This window comes from Pseudorca crassidens, chromosome 17 (genome assembly GCF_039906515.1).
Source record: "Pseudorca crassidens isolate mPseCra1 chromosome 17, mPseCra1.hap1, whole genome shotgun sequence".
NCBI lineage: Eukaryota > Metazoa > Chordata > Mammalia > Artiodactyla > Delphinidae > Pseudorca > Pseudorca crassidens.
In genome coordinates, this window is record NC_090312.1 from 77,216,592 (window position 1) to 77,235,429 (window position 18,838).

At 42.8% G+C, this 18,838-nt stretch overlaps 2 protein-coding genes across 2 annotated transcripts in view; one reads left to right on the top strand and one right to left on the bottom strand.

Annotated features, from left to right (window-relative positions):
* Positions 1–6,580, top strand: part of ASPH (aspartate beta-hydroxylase) — a 217,937-nt gene extending 211,357 nt beyond the window's left edge. Inside the window, exon 28 of the mRNA XM_067712242.1 lies at positions 5,948–6,580. Coding sequence (XP_067568343.1) covers positions 5,948–5,972 — 25 coding nt within the window. The 3' untranslated portion in view covers positions 5,973–6,580. The remainder of the gene's footprint in view (positions 1–5,947) is intronic.
* The window catches only part of CLVS1 (clavesin 1), a 212,037-nt gene that overhangs the window by 2,373 nt on the left and 190,826 nt on the right, over positions 1–18,838 (bottom strand). Inside the window, exon 7 of the mRNA XM_067712250.1 lies at positions 17,198–17,433. Coding sequence (XP_067568351.1) covers positions 17,198–17,433 — 236 coding nt within the window. The remainder of the gene's footprint in view (positions 1–17,197; positions 17,434–18,838) is intronic.

An 18,838-nucleotide genomic window follows, 5' to 3' on the forward strand; every position in this document is an offset into this window, starting at 1 on the left:
CCCTCTAGCCAACTATCAAATCTGGGGATCCCAAACACAGTATATAATAACACTAATATTTGCTGTCTGTGCACCTGGTGTAGTTGTAACTTCTTTACATGCATGAAGTTACTTCATTTTCATACCCCTAAGGAGTGATGCTATTATTGCTTCCATCTGGGGAGTGGGAAAAACTAAGGGACCAAAAAAATCAAGTAACATAGGAAAGGCTGCACAAATAGAGAATAGAGAACAGGACAGGTATATCACCCTCACAATGTTCCTGGGTCTACCTCACACTGCAGAGATTTTTAGCTACTCTAAATGTCAATCCCGCCAAACAGTCCAACGTTAGGTACCAAGTCTAACCTTTGAAAATGAAATGGATTCGTTTGCTCCTGGGACAGGGCAGAGAAGCCCCAGGTAGTGTAGTTCAGCTCTTTTACACATTGCCTACGTATTTCTGTCTTTGCTTTTAAATAAGGCCTGGGTGTGTGTGTGTGTGTGTGTGTGTGTGTGTGTGTGTGTGCGCGCGCGCGCGCGCACATACACGTGGGGGGGGGTAATTGATTTATATAAGAAGAAGAAAAGCTGAAAACCCAGAAGGCATGAAAACAAACTGAAAAACAGAGAAGTAGAACTGCCCACACAGGCCACTCCATGCAGCACCTTGGACAGCTGCCTAACTGCTTTGCCCTTCAGGCCCTGGTGAAGATGAAGGATATTCAAGGCCGGTCCTTTATTACTGAAGTGTATTCTTCTACTTTCATGCCAGTTGGCTTTGTTTTACAACATGGCAAGAGAATCACAGCCACAGAGTTAGAAGGGACCTTGGCGACCCACTAGATTAACCCACTAGGACATATTCAGTCAGGAGCCACGCAGCCTCTTGCTGAATACATCTGACTTAAGAAATCTACTCCTCCATGCTCGTAGAGGAGGAGCTCTGCTAGGAAGTTCTTTCTTACACTGAACTAGAACCTGTCTTTTTGCAATTTCTCTATACTGCTTCTGGTTTCGTCTGCTGGAGCCACCAGAGTATGTGTAATCCATCTGGTCCACGTAACAGCCCTTTAAGTATTTCTCTAGTGCTCTCCAGCCCTCTCTCTGCCCGCACTAAAACTAACCAAACTCTTCTTGAGCCAAGGTTTCTAAAATTACCACTCTCCTGCATCTCTTCATCAACTGGTTGCCCTCAGGACGTCACCTCAAAAGGGAATGAAATTATCGCTTCCTCTCTTCTTCTTTTTTTGTATGCTTCTGTTGAAGCATAGAAAATGCACCTAGAATTGCCTTAACCTTTCTGGCACTCACGTAATAAAGCCGAGGGAAATATTAGCTATATTTACACATGCTGCTGTTAAGTCGATTCTCCCCCATCTTGAAAGTGCGTGGTTGAGTATTTCATCTTTTTTAATTTGGCTTATATTACCACTGTATCTCTATCCTTTTGGATCTAGAAATTTGTTATCCATCCAAATGATTGTCTGTGATTTTCACGAGTATTGGATTTGTTTCCAGACTTTCCCTTCCCCTATTTTGGGAGCCACTATGGGGAAAAAAAATCAACAGATTCTCAAATATTGAACTTTCAATCAACAATCACTTATTTCCACTCACTCATGGTAAGAAATGCTTGTGAATGTCCTCTGCTATATGCCAGGGACTGTGAGAAAATGTTCAGAACCCCTCATTCCTTAGTGGAAATATTGCTTCAGTTACCCAGTCATAAACGCACAGATAGGTATGGGATTACTGTGATAGGCACCCTGAGAACAGGGCATTTGGGGGAGGGGAGACATTAGCTCTAGAAGGAAAGGAAGGAAGGAAAAAGCTATCATTCACCCAGTGACATCATTCACAGTCCTTATTCAGGTGACTCTTCCCTCCACTTGGCATCAGATTTGGATCTATTTGGGATTTTTTAATACCCATACTGACAGCAGGGACACAGAATGCTAGTTTTGTTATCTCAGCCAATAGACTGTTTGTCTTGGGTGAGTGGTGAGTAACAATTGAACAGTTCTGAGGCACCGACCATGAGGGACCAAACATAACATTTTTTCCCCTTGTTTGCTTTTTTCCTGATGAGAAGGAGACCATAGCCTCTTTACTTCCGGCATGACATGATGCCATTTACCTGGTCACACAATGAACATTTGATATAAGGAACACACTCATCATGAAGTGTTTGAAATTCACTGGAAAAACAGAAAGCATATGTTGCTGTTTTCAAAATCTAGTATAAATAAAGCCAAGAGAAACACCTTTCTTAAATCTTGCCCTCAGTCCATTTAGCTGAGTCACAGTACTCTCTGGGAAGACCGATCCACTGCTCACTGATAGAAATGTCTCCACCACTTGTAAACAGAGAGCTCAGGAATTGTGCATTAACTGGAGGACCCCTTGCCTTGCGACTTTGTTGCCCAGATCACGCTCAGTGGTAATCCCTCCATGTGGTGGATTTGCCTTCTCCCAAGAAGATTAACACTTCTGCTAGAATAAACATTTCAGACTTTTCCCTTGGGTCCTCTTTCCAACACTGAAAGCCAGCTTAACCCCAAGGGCAAGCAGAGGAGTTATTTGAGCTATCTCAACCATCATTATCTCAGTGCTATAGCAGACTACCCTCACAAAGGCTTCATTCTTGCCTTCATAGCCACATTTTGTTTTCCTGCTATTATATCTCCTCTCTCTCTCTCTCTCTCTCCCTCTCTCTCTCTCTCTCTCTCTCTCTCTCTCTCCCCCCCCCCCGCCCCCATTCTCTCTACCTTTCTTCTTTCTACCTTCCCCTTTTCCTCTCCAAAATTTGGAACTTTCTCCACTGCATGTCATCAAACATCTATAGCCATGGTTTAATTTTTACTGATTCCAAAGGCAATTAAATTCCAAAAAGAACAAGATAAAGATGGAAAATGTTCACCATGAGCTAGTCCATTCTGCACAGACTTGCAGTTGAACTAAGAGTTCTGTTCTCAGTCAGAGGCTTATTTGCAGAACTTCACTTAGCTACCTTATCTCAACAGCTGTCACCACATATTCTTCTTACTAATGAACTGCCATGGCCTGGCTTGGGCTTTGTGGACCCCAAATAAGGGCACAGGAGCTCCGCCCTTCAACCCCAGACATTCACCTAGAGTCACTGAAGGCCAGGGCTCTAAGGAACCTCAGAGGCAATTTAGTCAAACCCTCATTCATCTCAGGTCCTCCCCGTTTCTCTTCCAGGGACCAACCTCGTCACTTCATCAGGAAGTATTCCATACTTCTGGTTTTTTTTCTTAAAGTTAGCGATGGGCTTGGTTTTGTGGAATAGTGCAGAACTGCCTAATATCTTAGTGAACCTGTATAAGAACTTCTAAACAGAAAGAGTGGGGGCTTTTTTAAAGATATTTTTAAAGATGCCTCTAAGTAATTCTGTTTAACCCCTGTTTCTCCCCTGTACGTTCAGTTATCAAGGCAGTTCCCTCAGGAGCTCCTGCCTGGGCTTGAATGATGGCTCCACTGCTGGCTTTGTGAGCTTGGGCAAATTCGACCCCCTCATGTGTAAAATGGAAATAGCATAGTGCCCACAACCTGGGACATGGGGGTGATGAGAATTAGATGAGTTACAGCAAGTCAGGTGTCTAGCCCAGCGTCAGCTTGTGACGTGCTCCTACATTTCTAGCCCTTGTTATTCTTCCGCATTTGCCGATAAGAAAGTTAAGGCCTGGCATATTTAGTTCATTGACACATTGGGTAACGAAGCATGAATTCAACTCCAAGTTCCCATAGCCTCATGATTAAACTTACAAGAGAAAATTGTGTGTCCTGCTTGATGTGTCGGGTAACCTGACACTAAGTGCAACTAAGATTTGAGAATGGATCCAGGCTCATATTTTAGAATTTCAAAATAAGTGATGCGACTATTCCACATGAAAGCTAACCTGATTATTTTACTTTATATCCTATAATTTTCAGAAGTAACACAGAAGTTCCCATCTGATTAACAATTATTTATGTAGCTTTCAGCACATCTATTTGTTGTTGTTTTCCACTATGTAAAGCAATATGAGGTTTCCTTCTACTATAATGCCTTTGATAATGTCCTTGATAAGGAGTCGTAAGTTATAGTTGTAACACATGTATTCTTCCGTCCAGCTACCAAACTCTTCAGTATTAGAATCATACTTTCAGGCAACACGAAACAGTTAATATTTACTGAACTAGTAAATAAATCACGAATCATAAATCAACAAAGCACTTTAACAAAAGGTAAACCTAAGTATTTTTCATGTCAGCAAAGCTTTTCCCTATCAAAGTAAAGAAATAAAAAGTCAACCTCCCTCTACTTTGACAATATAGTTAGCCACAACTTACTGAAATATAAAGAAACCAGTCCAAGAAAAAGAAATATTCTATTGCTTTTTAAGTGAACTATTTTTAGAGTGAGCCAAACATTCAACTCAGGTCTTGCCTATGTGCAGTATAACTCAAATTTAAATATATAACGTATTTCTATTTAACCATGATGGGTACTGATCTTATAGCAAGGAGGACAGAGCCAGGAGAAAAGGCACTTTCAGAAAGGATGAAATTGGGCTCACGTGTACATAGGACTAGAGCAGCTGTGTCCAACACAGAGCCCTAACCACATGTGGCCATTGAGGACTTGAAACTGGGCCGGTCTGAGTTGAGATGGACTGTAAAGATAATGTATACATGGGATTTCAAAGACAGTGGGGGAAAAAAAGAATGTAAAATATCTCACTAATACTTTAAAAATTATATTGAAATAATAATTTTGTACACATTGGGTTAAAACATATTGAAATTAATTTCACGTGTTTCTCTTTACTTTTGTAACGTGGCTACAAGACAACTTAAAATTCCATGTACGGCTCACATTATATTTCCGTTGGACAGCCATGTTATTTAAGACCTCATTCCCTCCATCACACTTGTAGCTGAGCCAGAGTAATATACTAATCCTCATTTAGAAATTCATAGTCATCCCAAAGGACCACAGCAACAACATTATGATCTGTCATTGCCAGTATTCACTGTGCTGAGTTATTTTCCATGTGTTAACTCATTTAACCCTCACATTGACACACACAAAGCCCGAGGTGACATGAGAGCTGCTTTCTGAGTATCGCTGTCGTTGCTTGAATTCTAAACAGAAAGAAACTTCATCAGTCTAGATTCCGTTAATTTGTTATCCTTTAGATGAGAGTGAACACATACCATTATTTTACCTCTAAATGAATAAATCATATGAAAAGATTTTAGGAAGAAATTTAACCTACTTGAAGGGAAAGAAATAAGTCCTTTCTGAACATATAGCAAAATTAATATTAACTTTGTGTGACCACTACAGATGTGTTTTGCCGTTCATTGTAAGGGTCCTTGGAGAGCTGAGCTGATGAAAGAGAACTAGACTGGGAGTTCAGTGCCTCTTCTCATCACCCCGTCACCAACTTGCTGTCACAAACTAGGGCTCTATGGAACACCTCACTTGGCTTCTATGATCCCACATTTTTCAACTGTAAAATGATCTCAGACAAAGTGCTATTTTTAACCCCAAGATTTCATGAAGTCTACGAGACTGGGTTAAATCACCCATTAGTTCTTGAAAATAATTAGACGTCATTTTTCAAATTTCTACAATTCAGACTTTAAGCTAATTTGCTCAGATAGTCTAAGTTCCTCTCTATCTCAGCATTTGTCTTTACCTCCTTCTAGAAAACCATAACAATACTAAAAATGACAAAATTTAGCCAGACCTGGAAAGCCTTTCCTGAAGTCTGTGTATGCCCAATACATGTAGATTTCATGAGTCAAAAAGATTTACCTTTTAAAAATATTTTTATTTCCGTAAGCTTCTAAATATTGAATTCAGAGCTGCCAGGTGCTACTTAATAACGATTTTCCTGTGTCATTGTAAAGCGTTTTAGTTTATTTAAAGGAACTTCTTGCTACATGTCCACAGGTCACAGTTTCCTGCTGCAGAGTAGCTCCCGTCTGCTCTGGAGCCAGCAAGCGTTTTCCAGTGTGCAGAAAAATTCCAGCTGACACCCAGCAAATCTTGCTTGTCACATCTGAAATCAGTTTCAGAATGTTTTGGAAAGGAAGATTTCAACACACACTTTAATCGGATATTTTTAGAATTATCACCTACAGGAGAGTTTCCCATCCCCAAGGCTGGTTATTATAATTACTGTCATCATCTCATCGTGACCATCAACAATAACAACCACACCATTTATTGAGTACTTATTTCATGCCAGGTTCTGCACTAATTATTTAGCCTGCATTATCTTTATTTAAACCTCACAATAATTTTCTGAGGTGAGTATTGGTTGATTTACAATGTTGTGTTAGTTTCAGGTGTACAGCACAGTGATTCAGTATATATATATATATATATATATATATATATTCTTTTTCAGATTCTTTTCCCTTATAGGTTACTACAAAATATCGAGCTTAGCTTCCTGTGCTATACAGTAGGCCCTTGTTGGTTATCTATTTTATATATAGTAGTGTGTATATGTTAATCCCAGCCTCTTAATTTATCCCAACCCCCGGTCCTTTCCCCTTTGGTAACCATAAGTTTGTTTTCCATGTCTGTGAGTCTGTTTCTGTTTTGTAAATAAATCCATTTGTATCATATTTTACATTCCACATATAAGTGATACCATATGATATTTGTCTGTCTCTGTCTGACTTACTTCACTTAGTGTGATAATCTCTAGGTCCATCCGTGTTGCTGCAAATTACGTTATTTCATTCTTTTTTATGGCTGAGTAGTATTCCATTGTGTATATATACTACATCTTCTTTATCCATTCATCTGTTGATGGACATTTAGGCTGCTTCAGGTCTTAGCTATTGTAAATAGTGCTTCTTTGAACATTGGGGTGCATGTATCTTTTCAAATTAGAGTTTTCTCCAGATATATGCACAGAAGTGGGACTGCTGGATCATATGGTAGCTCTATTTTTAGTTTCTTAAGGAACCTCCATACTGTTTATGGTATAGCCATAGTGGCTCCAGCAACTTACATTCCCACCAACAGTGTAGGAAGGTTCCCTTTTCTCCACTGAGGTGAGTGTTGTTAATTCTGCTTTGCAGATCAGGAAACTGAGCCTTGGAAAAGTTAATTAATTTGCTCAAGTTTCCACAGTTAGTTGTGGAACTAGAATCTGAACCCATGTGACTCTATAACCCACATTCTTAAACACTATGCTATACTGTACAAGAAGTACCTACAACTTGGTAAGAAACCAAAGGATACTAACATATATCCAGAACTGTTAATATTCAAGTTCTCAGAGAAGCATTTCTTCTATTGGCATCGACGAAGCCAGTGGTGAACAAAATCATCTATTATGTATTAAAACTTTATTTTAGGCACAGTGATGAAATCAGAAAAGAAAATAGCAGAACTTCATTCAGGAAAAAAAAGTGTTCTGATAATTACATGTTGTACAATCGTATCTTCATCTATAATGACCAGCAAAGAATTTAATAACAAACACTTCAAGATCCTTTCTTTGAAATGTACAGCATTCACCCAGATGCCTGGGAACAGCTCTGCAGAACTGGAATCAGTCAACATGGAGGGTCCGTTAGGATGGAGAAAGGGAGCAGATAAGATTATCTGAGAACAGAGCTCAGCTGCCAGAAGACAAATCAGACCAGGAACTTGGAGACGAGGAGGAAGGAATGGAAGGAAAGACCAGGAAAGGCCACGGCGGAAACTGGCAGCTGCAGCTGGATGTTCCGCTTTATTTATTTGCAAAATGGTTTATTGCTCTTTATGAAACAATGCATTCCTGTCATGTTAACTCACGGTTTTTCACCGGTACAATGAGGACAGGATATTACCACATTCTCTAGAGGGCTATGAGAGAGAAAAGATACAATAAAGTTCTTGGAGCTCTTTCAAGGAGAAATTATTTCAGTTGGAAAGACATCATTTTACCAACACTTCTCTGAATATGATCTCTGAGTATGAACAGCTGATAGTCTTTCTGGTAACAGAGGCAGCCCTCGCCTGCCGTCTTGAAGAAAACCAAAGAAAAGAATGCAAATTTAGAAAATAGATGATGTAGAGAAGAGGATTGTTTAATTATAAAAATATTCTTAATGTTACCGAGCAATTTCCCAAAGCATTCCTTTAAGCAGAGTCGCCCTAGTGCCCCTGAGGATGAGAGTGTTCAAGGTCATAATTAGCGTGTGTTGTGTTCCTTCAGAGGAACCCCAGGCAGCAGAGTGAGGTCTGCAGATGTCTTAGGACCAGTCTGTAGCTGAACCAGATGACTGCCCTTGCCATGAGCTCACATTCTGTGTGTGTGCAGGTTTCCAAAATGTTGAGAAACAGAATGCATTGCTATAGATAACTCCGATGTGGATTCAGGTGTCCTGAGCGCTCAGAGGATGGTTCAGATAATACATTTTCAACCTGCAGATATTTCTGGAGAGTTTTTTAATACTACCGATCCTATCTTAAAATAGCAACACAGCAAACGGCTACAGGTGCTGGTACCACCTGCTTTGAACGCACTCATCTTTCATTAGAATTAGACGGGCACGAAGAGCCGCCAGGCACTTTCAGAGCATCCCTAATTTTTCCAAATTCTTCTTCTCCCTGTGAAATGGATGGTGCACAGCCTCCGTGGAGTTCCTTTGCTAGAACTAGAATATGGTGTTCCGAAGCAGGTAGAGAAATGCCAGAGGCTGCCACCAGCTGAGACCATGAGGATGACTCATTCCACCTGAGTTTGAAAAGGATGGCTAGGGTTCTCGATAAAAACTACCTTCTGTAAGTCTGTTTTTGAGTTAGATGACTTAAATGGATCTAAATGACAGGACGTTAATGGACCTTCTTTGATAGTACTACATTAGCCTGAATATCAATTTTCTTCCTGTAAGCTGTAGCTTCCCCACTCAGAATGGGGTTTGGGGACAGCACAGTACATGAAAGTGTGACAGAGTAAGTTGCTTTTCAACTGTGTCTTAAAGACAGGGTACAATCCGGGCTGGCGGGAACGGGAACAGACATCCAAGACAGCTGCAGTGCTTTGCGCAAAGGCAAATGCCCCGAAGAGGTGCTCTGTAAGCCCTCGTGGAAGGAAGGAAAGGGAAGGAAGAAAGGAGGGAGGGAGGAAGGAATACGCAAAAGTGTGAGAACAGATGTGATAAAGGAGACAGAGCATTGGGCTTGGAATGAAGAGAACTGAATTTACAATATCTTGCCACCTACCAGCCCTGTGATCTGGGCTGAATCATTTAACCTCCGTGGGCTTCAGCTACTTGATCTATAGCATGGGGATAAGAAACTGTCTATTTTTATTAATTTTAATCTATTAAAATTCTCTATTTTTAATCATATCTATTTTTTAAAAATTCTCAAAACCTGAAAGGCTCAGTTTTTCAACAACCCTTGGAATAAGTCCAGGAACATCTGTGTCCAGTCTGGCTTGTGGGGAAATATTCCAGTCTAGGGCCTTGCCACTTAAAGTGTGGTCCCCAGAGTAGCAGCACCCATACCACCTGGGAGCTGGTGAGAAATGCAGATTCTCAGGCCCACCCCAGACCCACTGAATCAGAATCTGCATCTTAACAAGATCCCGGTGCTTTGGACGCACATGAGAATTTTCAAAGCATTGCTCTGGAGCTGTCACTACCTGGCTAAATCATTGTGGGGCAGTAAGGAACCTTCCCATCCCAGGTTCGCCTAGAAGGAAATCTGCTTTCGTCTACCTCAAGAAGAGCTGTAAGGATTTGTCAGGCGTGGCTCATTCAAACCAGATTCCTGCTTCTGTTCACTCATTGATGCAATATCTTAAAGAGTCAGAAGAGCTCATGAAATGCCAAATTTATTACTGGGGAAGAGCTCTCGGTTTAGGAAAATCTACCTTCAAATCTGGGAAATATTTCAAGGGGCAGGAAAACATTCTGGAAATTCAAAGCTGAGCAATCCTGCTTTCCCACTTCGCATTTTGTCCTTGTTCATGTCACACAATAAATTTTTTCAAAAGTTTTGAGCATGTCGGTGCTTTGTGACCACCTAGAGGGGTGGGATAGGGAGGGTGGGAGGGAGACGCAAGAGGGAGGAGATATGGGGATATATGTATACGTATAGCTGATTCACTTTGCTATAAAGCAGAAACTAACACACTATTGTAAAGCAATTCCACTTCAATAAAGATGTTAAAACAAAACAGTTTTGAGTATGTACTATATGCTAAATAAGGAAGGGAAAATATCTCTGCCTTCAAGGTATTCACATGGAAGAGATTCAGATTAATATAAAAACACCTGTCACTCTGGCAGCTCTGTATACTCTCATTCCAGAGAGTTGCCCAGACTCAGTGTCAACAGCTCACACACAGGTTGGAAACACCCTTGGAAAGTCAGGATTGTGCTGTCTCCAAGCTGGGCATCACTGTAAGTGCTGGACCACGGGACTGACGCAGTCAGAGAAGCCTTGTTCACAGACAATGAGCATGGAAGATGGAAGCAAACGAGAAACTTCCGGAAAGTGAGAAGTGCTGGGAAGCAAATGAATCAGGGCACTGTGACAGAGAGGGCCTGGGGAAAGGGGGTCTTGTTCCTTTAGTGAGGATGCTTCTCCAAGATGAACGACTACTGTGATTCAATTTGGATCACTGTTTTATACTTTGGTTCCAACTAAACTTTTCAAAATAGCACAAAAGTCAGATTTTAGAGTAATGCATCTAGACCTGTGTTCAGTGGGTAGAACCAACAAGGTTGGGGAGGAGGTTATGTGTTCAGTTTTGGACACGGTTAGTGTGAGGGCTTGTGTGGCATCCAGTGAGAGTAGTCACGTAGGCAGCTGCTTATACGGTTCTAAAGCTCAGAGGAGAATTCTAGAATGAACATAAGTTAGGGGCTCCAAGGCATAAAGGGATGCAAGCCACGGGAACGGAGGAGAGCTCCAGAGTGAACATCAGAGTGGTAGGAGGTGAACCAGAAGTGGCTTCCTTGAAGCCAAGGGGGTAGAGTGAGAGTTTAAGGAAGGATGGGGTAGTCTGCTCTACTGACCTTCTCCCCACTCAGTTCCTCCTCCAAGTTCCCTATCTTGGGAAGCAGAAATGTTCTCCAGCAAGTTACCCAAGCCAGAGACCTCCAGTCATTCCTGAAATCTTTTCCCTCTGTTCCCCATAATGACTTTATCATCAGGTCATGTTGATTCGACCCACTAAATATCGTTGAGTCCACCTTCTGTCTGCTTCCACTCACACAGCCCCGGTCCAACTACCGCCATCTCTTGCCTGTACTATTGCGGGAGCCCCAGACAGTCTCCGTGCATGTACCATCCCTCACTCCAGTTCATACTTTTCACAAAAGGCTGGGTGAGCCTTTTCATAAATTCATATTTTCATGTCACTCCCCTGCTTAAAACCTTTCCATGACTCTCCTTTGCTCTTGAGATAAAGGTCAACATCCTTCTCAAGACCTATGTGGTCTTGCATCCCCCCCCCCCCGACCTCTTCTCGTCTTACTTTCTGCTCTCCAGCCTCTCTGGGCTTTTCTGTTCTTGTTTTTGTTTTAATTCTGTATTTCATTGAATCTAAGATGTCATCATTTGTAAGACAGGTCCTGATTTCAGAGATTTTTAATTTAAAAAAATACATCTTATAATTGGTAAAACACAGTCGTCCCAGGAACCACCCTGCTCCTTCCAAATGCAGGGTGATTGCTCCAATTCCACGCTTCTCCTTTCACCTGGGAACCTTTTTCTCAACCCTCAAGTCTCAGTTTATGCGTCACTTCCTCAGCGAAGCCCTGTCTGACCAGCACCCCTCCCAGACCAGATTAGGACCCCCAAGATGCACCTCATGGTACATTGTCATTGTCAAAGCACTTGTCCTGGTGAGAATAAACCAGCTGTTTGTACAGTGATGTGTTTAAAGTCTGTCTCCCTTCATAGGCTGTGGACTCAGAGAGCAGGGGCAGGGTCTGCCCTTCCAACCACTCTATCCTCAGCAGCTAACACTTCACTTCATCATCACAGCACAATAAGGCAGATCTAATAGTTTTTCCCTTTGGAGAGAGGAAACCAAGGTCACAGAGAGATAGCTACTCAGGTCCCATGGCTCCTGATCTGAACCCACAGAATCTGACATAGATCCTGGTCTCTTAATGACTCTATCTTGTACTGCGTCTTGGTGTCTAGTAGGTCCTCAATACATATTTGCTGAATGAATAAATGAACAACATTTTCAAAAAGATAAGTATTATAAAAGGTAATTGTTAATGAAAATTCAGTAACTAGGAGAAATAATCAGACTAAGGAGTTAGTTATAGATACCCTTAGAGACAATTTCAAATTCTGATCAAACATTGATTACAAATAAGACGATGATACTGTCTTACTCCATTATGCGTGGTTGACTATTAACCTCATCACTCTACAGAGTCCTCTGTTCCTGACAGCATTTCCTGTCATACAGTTCCTTCCTTCCTTCTTTCCTATTTCCCTTCTCCTTTTTGCTCCCTGCCTCTCTCCTTGCCCTCTTTCTTCCTTCTTCAGAAAATGTGCATTGAGCATCTATTATATACTGGGGTATTTGTGAGGCACGGGGTACATACTGGTGAATAAAACAGCACAGCCCCTGCCCTGAGAGGGTATATCATCTATAGAAGGGAGATTGAATACATAAGCCAACAGATGTGTGATTATGGGAGTGTGATCCCTATTAAGAAGAAAACAGGGACTTCGCTGGTGGTCTGGTGGCTAAGGTTCTGCGCTCCCAATGCAGGGGGCCTGGGTTCAATCCCTGGTCAGGGAACTAGATCCCACACGCTCCAACTAAGAGCCCACATGCCGCAACTAAAGATCCCACATGCCGCAACTAAGACCTGGCGCAGCCAGATAAATAAATATTAAAAAAATTTTTTTAATGAAAACAGTGCTCAGTGACAGAGGAGAGCAGAATGGGAAGGGAGGGGTCTTTGGGATGGGGAGGGTGAAGAACTCCCTCCAGGGCTGTGGGTAGAGAAGCCAGCCCTGATGAAAGTGTGGGCCACGAGCCAGGGGAGAACATCTCGGAGCAGGGAGGCCCTGGAGGCGGTGGACAGAAGCCAATGTGGCAGGGGCCTGTGATAAAGGGGAGCAGCCTTCATCCAATGCAGGGAACCAGTGGGAAGTCTGTAGAGGATGTGGGGCAAAGGGGTGGCATCATTATGATTTTTAAAGATTACACTTAAGATTCCATGGATAATAAGTTAGATTAGAGGGACAGAGAGGAAGGAATAACACTAATAAAGACCAATAAGGATAGAACTGCTATCCAAGCCCAAGAGGGCAGGCTTACACCAGGATGGGTTGGTGAGTGGAAAATCAGTGGTCCTATGAAGCCTAGACCTTCTTGGCAGACAGAGAGGAGGAGAGGCAGGGGGTCTGTGTCGCTAATTCCCCCCACCCTGACTTTGCCTTCTGTGTCCAGCACCCACTATGCATGACCGTCCTGGGTGCAGGGCTCCAAGGGTACAAAATTCCTGCCCTCTGCACACATTAAGGCAAAGAAGAGGGAGATGGCCAGTGCAAGGCTGACTCCTAACCCGGAATTCAAGGCATCTCCCTTCAGGCCACCACACCTGATCACTGCCTGCTTCTCTCTTAGGGAGTTGGGAATTTCCAGCATTAGTGAGAAACTTCCACTGGGAAAGAAGTTAAAACTCTAAAAAACTGGAAATCCTTACGAACCATGCTGGAGAAGGAAAGCTACTACTTAGCATCCTGTTCCTCTGTAGGACGTCCTGGGTACTGTCTCCCCCTGCTGCCATCTGACTCTGACAGCGACCCCTGAGGTTATATCCACTTTAGAGTTGAGGCAGCCAACACTCCACGTGTGCCTAACATCACATAACTAGAAAAATCAGTGGAAGGAAGTGACCGGAACCCACATCTAGTCCCATAAGGGGAGACTGGGGGGGAAAAAAAGGCAAGTGAGAAGAAGAGAACTGTAAACACTGCCTCAAAGTCTCAAAGCGGAAGCAAGCGGGGGTGGTTAGGATGCGGTGACACGTGCCTGGAGCCCCTGAGGCCCGTCTTGAAGAGCAGTGGAGCAGAGGGAAGCCGGGCCAGCAGGGCTGACTGCCGTCATCACAGGGACACAGGCAGCTGCATCCCAAATGGGGCCCTGAAGGAGTTTCCTATGAGATGCTGAAAGCTCAACAATGCTCACTTACGGCCTTGACGTGAGAACTCGAACACTGCAGTTTGGATAATTTAAGCCCAGATAGGATCTACGGCAGGTTTGCCTAAACCTGAAAAGGAGCTGAAATTCTCTATGCAAGCAGCGCATTGTTTTTATGATTGACACTTCCAAGAGATTTTTATCACATATCATGTCAAATATTTGTTTTCATCCATACGATCACTAAAACTTATACGAGACACCCACTGCTAGCTAGATGTTGGGTACACACAGCATCAGCGTTATTGGAATCAGGCAAAATGTTTGTCTACCAACAGCAATATGTTCACAAGAAATAAGCTTTCTTTGCTTTTCTTGCCTAGACTACATCTCCCTTTCCAAGTAATTGCATCTGACTATGAGTCTTCAGCAAACAGGAGTCTTTTTCGGAACAGACACTGTGAGTAGCCAAACACTTTGCACTTGAAACTACACCCAGTCACACCCACGTCTGTTCATTTTCCTCTAATTCAACCCTACTTCCTGGCTTTGCCAGGAGCTTAGAACTCTTTATCTCATAATCTGTCATGTCATTCGTTAAAAAAGAGGAGAACGTGGCATCCCCCCACCATATTTTATCTGGCCTCATTCATGTCCTTATGGACTGAATTCATCGTAGATTTTCTTCCATTCTAGTGTTGCATGGCTCTATAGGATGCATTTGCAAGGAGATGCACCACCACCCGCATTTCTGCCCCAGCAAAGAAAGTTGTGTAAAAGCAGGACATCACCTCAGCCGGATGCACAAGTAACGATGAGACTAGCCAGCTATTTCTCTCGGTTCTTTAAGATATGTTAACAGTTTCCTGTCAGCACCCACGCAACACTTCAGTATCCAATAACCGACATAAAACACCAGGCATGTGTGGCGCACCCGTGAGGTCCTTGCTTCTAGAAGTGACGATATGTCAGGCATGAGCTGCCTGAAGAGGAGTGACACCCCGAAAGTACGAAGTTCAATCCTGTTTGAGCTATAAACCAGTCACAAGACAACTTACAGGGCAGCAGGGACTGTGGGGCATTCATTAAGAAATGACGCATTATGTAATTTTACTGAACGTAACCTCCATATGGAACATCTGTTCCCGGGCCACACAGTAAAATGGGCCCTTTTTTGCCCCGACTGCTTAGAAGACAAGGGTCCTCCTGTTTCCACACCGCCACCCCTCATTCTTTTCGTATGGGTTGTATTTCATGATGATGTATTACTTCTGCCGGAAATGAGTGGTTATCCAGCAAACGCGTGCATTCACCCTATAAGACGAGGAGTACATGCTGAAAGGTCACCAAGGTCACGGCCAATTCTATTGACAGCTGAAAACAGTTCAAACGACTTTTTTTTTTTTTAACCACCCAGGCAGGACCCAAAAGGGAACAACATGGCCAAAAATTTCCTTCTGGCTCAGAAATCTGAACTCGATCCAAGCATTCCCTCACCCTCTCCCCACTCCCTCCAAAAAAGCGGATGGCTCACAATGTCTTTTGACATCGTCCTACTTCTTCCATGTGGGATCGAGGAGAGGACTTTAGGGAACATAGGGACGAAGGCGTTTTGTCAAAGGGATCAAAAGCAGCCCTTCCACTGTGTAGCTGGACAAGACCCCAAAGCACTGGCCCCTCTGATCGCCCGGTATACAGGCTGGGTGATGTGGACCATTTCCCTGGAAGCTGGGGCCACTCCTTCCTGGCATGAGTGAAGGTGCAGCTCAGGTCTTTAAGGCCTCTTCCTCTACAAACAAGTTTCTGGATTCCTAATAAGTTCTAAAGGTTTAATAAATGAATGAAAACAGGAGTTATTGCATATACTCAGCCAAACTCTATCTATGATCAGGCTGCATCAAAGCCCCCCAAATTACTGGAAGTGACAAAACTTGCCAGTTTTGACTGACGCATGGTGTTATCTCTAGCTAAAAAAATCATCCTGGGAACAAACATCTTTACATGTAAATACACACTGAAGGCAGCACAATCATTGCCGTGTCGTGCCAACTTAGAAGGTCGGTATAGAATTTATATCTAAAATGTTACATGTGTGCTCTTCTACGTGGGTGCTGCAATATTGCCACTTTTTGCGTTGAGGTGCTTTGCACGCACTGGTCTTTTGATTCCATGAGGTGCAGGGGCCTGTGATCTCAGCACAGAGGAGCTCTCCCTAAATACCTGTCGAAAGGATAAGGCCAGGCTTCTACACCACTCTGTGTATCTTCAAAGTCACTTTGGCTCTGCTTTTCCTCAAAGTGACTCTGTCTGATTTGGTGGCTGGTGCGCCTGCATCACAGGCTGGGTTTAGCTGTGAGGCCCCATTCAGCTCACTCACTGTACAAGGAAAAAGAAAATGTGCCTTTCTGCCTATGGTAATTTCTGGCCTTTTGAGAAGGAACCACGGCTCCACCATCATCAGGCTAGGAGTTCCTCTTCCAGAGCTGAGACACGAATGTTTGTTTGGAAAATTAATGAGCTGAATGAGACTGGAATCCCAGATAGTACATTAAAAACATCATCATCATCATCATCCCTTTCCTTGAATAGCAGGGATGCCAGATTGAGCCCAGATCAAAATGCAGATGTATCTGAGCGCACTGCGAGGGGACCTCCAGGAAACAAAGGATGAAAATTGTGAGTGTAAATGCTCAATAAATGGTTCCAAATGCATCGATGATAGAAACGTTTTCTAGCAGATTGCTTTTTCATTCAATGGATCTCAAAGGTCCCACATTTCATTCTGTGTGAGTTAACAGATTCCGTAGAGACTAGGGCTGTAATCGTGACATGAATGAGGTCCCAGCCTTTTACTGTTTCTATCATACAATGGGAACAACTGTATTTCTGGGCCAGCCAACCCCCATTTACTTTCAGTTCTGGTGAAATCAGCTGAGAATGTATTGCAGTTTATTTTATTCAAGTTCTGTGCCCATAAAGGTCTTCAATTACTTAACCCACAATAGGCCCAAATCCAAAATGCCTCTGGACCTCTAACTGGGAGGCTCTGCTAACCCAGGCCTTACCTTTTCATGGGCTTGGGTGAGCACTCTCTCTCCAGATTGGAGGATGTGTGCTTCACGTGCATTGCGTTATAGGAGGTGTGAGTGTAGTCGTTTTCATCGCTGTAGTCAGGGCCGAGTAACGTCCGGGCCCAGGTTCCCATGTCATAAGGAGGAAGGGTTCCTCCAAATTCAGACGGCAAAAATTCAGGGTGTATTAGCTGGTGGAGGCTGTTTAAGTTGTTTCCATGCAGGAAAATCTGGAAAGAAAAAATAATTAGCAAGGAAAACATCCAAAACTTATGACCAAGCATTTAATCGAATACACAATCTAGCAGTGACAAAGTGGATGCGCTGCTGGTGATCACGGGGTTTAAAGAGGCGTTCAATTTTGTGTCTGTAGCTTAGTCTGCATAAAATGTTAATTTATTGCTCAGAAAAGGGCCTGAATTAATAGTCCTTAAAAATGAAGTTCATGAACAAATTGGGTATTACTTGGCCATGGCCCAAATTTACATGCACGACGTCATCTCTTAATTATCCCTGCTGATGAAAAGAGTAGGGATGCAGCCCATCCGAAACCATCGAGTCATGCTTCACACACAGCTCCACATTGCTGTGTTCTCCCCCGGCGTACCCTCTGAACCCTCCTCAACCCTCCCCATCCTTCCCAAGCCTACACCCAGTGGCAACTTCTTTCTCAGTCTGTCCCCGTGGCACCTGCCCACTCTGGTTCTCCCCTCTTCCCTAAATTAACTCTTCATTGTGTGATGACTTCTAGTTTTTTCTGATTTGTTCATTTATGTCTTGCTTCCCCATAGCAAGAAAAGAATGCTCAGGAAAAGGGACAGTGTCGTCTTTCTCTTTTAACACTCTCCTAGCTCCCAGGGTGGTGTGGGCACAAGGAAAAAGCTCAGTGAATTCTTAGTCAGTGGAACTGAAAACTGGGACCTGAGAATTTGCCGTGAGATATTTTTGCAACGATTTTCTATTTTTGTCTGGATTTGCCAATACCCTCAACAAACAAGTTTGCATCTTCTAAGCATATGATAGATGGTGATGGAAATTAGTCAAGCAGGGGAGAAAACACCCCCAAATAACAACATTTTCAAACAGATCTATAAAGTGGATAAGCCACAAGTTGATGATTACCATTGCCTGCGATGTAGGAATTGACTCCTGAAAGTGTATCTAAGGGGCATCTGTATAATGACATCGGTTCCCACACTTCTTCAAGTTGCAGGCTTAATGCGCGTAAATTGTACTCAAGTATAGGGCCATCAATTACACACACACACACCCACCCGTGCTTAACCATGATGAAGTGTAAATGTGATTTTTAAAATACACATAGTATAATAATATGCCATATAAGTATTATATTATGCTATGTACCACATACTACAGGCATCCCTTGTTTATTGTGCTTTACTGCACTTCACGGATATCATGCTTTTTATAAATCGAAGGTTTGTGGCAACCCTACGTCAGGCACATGGCATCAAGTCCATTGGTGCCATTTTTCTAACAGCGTTTGCTCTCCTCGTGTCTCTGGGTCACATTTTGATAATTCTCTCAATGGTTCAAACTTTTTCATTATTATTATATTTGTCATGGTGATCTGTGATCAGTGATCCTCGATGTAACTATTACACTTTTTTTGTT